The following is a 4,379-nucleotide window of genomic DNA, read 5'->3' on the forward strand; positions in this document are numbered from 1 at the left end:
TGTCTATAGGCATACTTGAACACTGTGTTTAGAAAGCGGTGTTCAGTTTTATTAATTTTATAGTGGTACCCATGTTAGGGCCCATATCACTACCCTGACGCCTCTTTGATGTAACCACCTAGAACCTGTACATCATGGTGACATGTAGCTAACTTTAAACCACTCGACAAATGGCATAGTTTCAAGGCGATACGTGGTGGGATTCGAACCTACGCGAGGACGATCCCCACGTTCACCACTTTGTCCACTACACCACCGCCTAGCAGCAGCAGCAGCAGTAGCAGCAGCAGTTATAGTTGTAATAGTAGTAGTAGTAGTTGTAATAGTGGTAGTAGCAGTAGTAGTTATTGTTGTCGTGGTAGTGGTGCTGGTGACAGCAGCAATAACAATGATAAAATCTGTTAGAAAATAGAGATACTCAAGCTAAAAGGCACATTTATTTCAATTAAAATTCAGATGAAACTAAAATGAGTAAATGAATAAGATGAATAAGTAAACAAATTTATATAAACTCTGAAACAGATGGACTGGCTTGCTGTTATCTGTTTATCCCTCGCTCTGTAACCTTTCTCGTAGTTTCACAACCACCATGATAAATGACTCTAACGGAAACCAACAGCGTAAATCTCACTCTCTCTCTCTCTCTCTCTCTCTCTCTCTCTCTCTCTCTATATATATATATATATATATATATATATATATATATATATATATATATATATATATATATATGTGTGTGTGTGTGTGTGTGTGTGTGTGTGTGTGTGTGATACGCAGTATACTCTCTCGGCACAACCTGTATACAGGATGTTTATTCTGAGATAACCGCATAAACCTCACTCTCGGAAGATAGGGAATGTGAGTAATGTATGTAGAAACAAATTGGCTTTTAACTGTTAAAGGCTATTTGTCTCTTGAACCATACAACATGCACGCTATTATAAATAAAAAAAATAATAAAAATAATAAAAAGTCATACCATAGGCTCTGTCGGCCCGGCTTTGTTTGTCCAAGGCTTTTTTTGGAGAGCGAGCGGTTGTTGTCATTCTCAGAACAATATTTAATGAGGATTGATACAAATTGCTTTAAACTATAGTGTATTTGTGCTCACTGAGATTGAGCGTTAACAACCTACCTGCGTGAAATCGTACGTATGAGATTCTGATTTTTTTAAGAATATTTATAACTATTAATATTACATATAGATAACATTAACTATTTTAAATTCAAAACTGACAGCAATAAAAAGTATTCACCATTGTTGTTTGTATGTACTACTGATATTGATAAATATTCCCTAAAGTGTATACTATACCTCATACAAATTTGAAGGTTGACAAGAAGTAGGTCGTCTGATTATAATGATGTAATCCTCAGTTCAGGTAACGGCGACTATACTGCTCCTAACTTTTCTATTGTTCTCAGAAACTGTGCCTTTGTGCTTAACTTCCTTACTTAGTCTTGGTTATCCACTTTTAGAGATTTTGTTGAAACTTTGGCCATTGCTTAGACATATCAAAAGCTTTTCATAAAGTCTGGCACAAAACTTTGATCTCTAAGCTACCTTCCTACGATTTCTATCCTTCTCTCTGCAACTTAAATTCAAGTTTTCTTCCTCTTTTTCTCCTAAATCTATTAACAGTGACGTTCCTCAGAATTCAGTCCTGTCACCCACTCTCTTTCTATTATTTATCAATGATCATCTAATTCCTTGTCCTATTCACTCTTACGCTGATGATACCACCCTACACTTTTCCACGTTTTTTTTTTTTTTCAAACACAACCATGCCTTTAGAAAGTCAACAGATCACGCAGGGACGCCACAGAACACCTGACTTCTGATCTCTCAAAAAAAAATTACAATTGGGCAGAAATTTTTTTATTATTTTTTTTTATTATTCTTCAATGCCTCAAAAACTCAATTCCTTCTATCAATTCGACACAATCTTCTAAACAACTATCCGCTATCCTTCAAAGACACTCAGCTGTTCCGCTCGTCTACACTCAGTATTCTACTTACATCTATCCTTTACTTACAATCTAAGCTCGAAACTTGACATCTTTTCTCTAGTTAAAGTAGTTTCTTTGAAATTAGGCGTTCTGATTCGTTTCCGCCAGCTTTTTTTTTTTTTTTTCTTTTCTTTTCGCTCAACTGTTGATTCTGTACAAGGCCCTAATCCGCCTATGCATGGAGTATTCTTCACATGTATGGGTCTATCACTCACACTGTTATATCAGATGGGGTGGAATCAAAAGCTTTTCACCTGATCAATTCCTCTCCTCTGATTGGCTGTCTTAGCCTCTTTCTCACCACCGCTAACTCTCTTGACCCTGTCCGGGATCTGGGGTCTCAGAGAGCCTTTTTGCTTATCATTTTTTTTTCCTTTGGCCAATTTTTTCCTCCCTTTTGCATATAAAAAAAACTCCTAGACTTCTGCCTTGTACACACACCTCTGCTCGAACTGGAACGAGACAAGAGCGCGTGAAGGAAAACAGGCAATAGGCGTAAACGTATCTCCAGTCAGCCGAACCTTCTCACTTTCCGTTACGAGAACTCACTTTCTTCCCTTGAAGCTCGCGAATAGTAGCTATTTATATATATATATATATATATATATATATATATATATATATATATATATATATGTTTTTTTTTTTTTTTTTTTCACTAAATACTGCTTTTCCTCGTCACTCATTTCTTAATATCCCGCTCGGATTATTAATTTATTTTCTTTACTTTTCATATTTTACTTAATTTCAGATAGATAGATAGATAGATGGTTATGGTTTTTGGGTGTAATAGGGTAATTCATATGGCTGTCGCTTGCCACCATCCATAGGCAGAAGAGGCTAAAAGTGTGATTGATATAATATGAAAATGGCGCTTTATCTGTGTCTTCCCTTGTGGGATTGCCGGCCTAGTATACAGGTAGAAAAATACATGTATTTTTTTTTTTTTTTTTACTTTCGTCAGGAGTGGCCACATCAGGTGAACCTTTTCTAACACGGTTGGTTTTCTGTGCCGTCCTCAGTTACATTCATTGCGAACATGTCTTCTTTCACTACATCCATAAATATTCTTTTACATCTCCATCCCCAGCATCCTCCTCCTCGTCTCTCTCTTCTTATCAGACTCAAACTTCCTTACTCAGTATTTTTCGCGATATTTTGTGTCGAGAGAAGCTTCCGGTTTATTAGTAAGAATTTTTTTTTTTTATCTGTGTCGTGTGTGTGTGTGTGTGTTTCACTGTTTGATCTGCTGCAGTCTCTGACGAGACAGCCAGACGTTACCCTACGGAACGAGCTTAGAGCTCATTATTTCCGATCTTCGGATAGGCCTGAGACCAGGCACACACCACACACCGGGACAACAAGGTCACAACTCCTCGATTTACATCCCGTACCTACTCACTGCTAGGTGAACAGGGGCTACACGTGAAAGGAGACACACCCAAATATCTCCACCCGGCCGGGGAATCGAACCTCGGTCCTCTGGCTTGTGAAGCCAGCGCTCTAACCACTGAGCTACCGGGTGTGTGTGTGTGTGTGTGTGTGTAATGAGAGTACAGACACCAATGAGCGCCTCAAACCTACTAAAAATGAAAGGCAGCTCCTCACAATGACTTGACATAAGTGATGGACTGTCCCGATGATATTGATATGATACTCCGTAAGTCTACATCAGACTTGAAAGTATAATTTTTTTTCTCTCCCTTAGGTAGAAAGACTAACTAGTTCGAAAAGTATAATTTCCAGTTTACTTAAGATTTCTGCTAGTCATTGGTTGATATTAAAAGTAAAAAAAGAAAAAAAAAGTGTAAATGTTTCATGACTGACAAAGAACATTTTACCTGAAGTACCGACGATGGCGATGAGGAAAGCACCTGCGGCAGTGACTCCCAGCAGCTCGGGGCTGTACGTGTCGGTGTCGTTCATGGTCACTTGATGTTCTACTCCACGTTACAGCAAGCTAGGCTTGCAATAAACAATAATCAAAACCCCTTCACTGTTCCTGGAAATCTGGTGTTCGGGGCGATATGGAAGCCATGCGTGTATGCGTTACGTGAGTCTGATCTCAAGTGTTTAGAGTAAGCTGGAATGGCTGCAGAGCTGAGGCAACAGCGGATATGGAGACGAAGGGGGGGAAGGGGAAGTTATGTTGATACCTTCTCCACCTTTACTTTTTAAAAATATTTCGTATAGTTTTTGATCGTAACTCATGACGCAAACTGCTAGTAAGAAAAATGTTAAGATCTAAACCATTTCCTTGGGTTTCCAGTACGGTGTTTGGGTTGGAGAGTCGACTCGGGAAGCACTATATGATCAGCAGTAGTGTGTGTCTCTTTAAAGACTTCGTAGCATCTACTGAGGCTGAAGAA

At 38.6% G+C, this 4,379-nt stretch overlaps 1 protein-coding gene across 1 annotated transcript in view; it reads right to left on the reverse strand.

The window, feature by feature from the left end:
• The window catches only part of LOC123513668 (protein trapped in endoderm-1-like), a 12,424-nt gene extending 8,323 nt beyond the window's left edge, over positions 1–4,101 (reverse strand). Inside the window, exon 1 of the mRNA XM_045270987.1 lies at positions 3,852–4,101. Coding sequence (XP_045126922.1) covers positions 3,852–3,936 — 85 coding nt within the window. The 5' untranslated portion in view covers positions 3,937–4,101. The remainder of the gene's footprint in view (positions 1–3,851) is intronic.
• Between the last annotated feature and the right edge of the window lie 278 nt (positions 4,102–4,379).

The sequence above is a fragment of the Portunus trituberculatus genome, chromosome 36 (assembly GCF_017591435.1).
Source record: "Portunus trituberculatus isolate SZX2019 chromosome 36, ASM1759143v1, whole genome shotgun sequence".
Lineage (NCBI taxonomy): Eukaryota > Metazoa > Arthropoda > Malacostraca > Decapoda > Portunidae > Portunus > Portunus trituberculatus.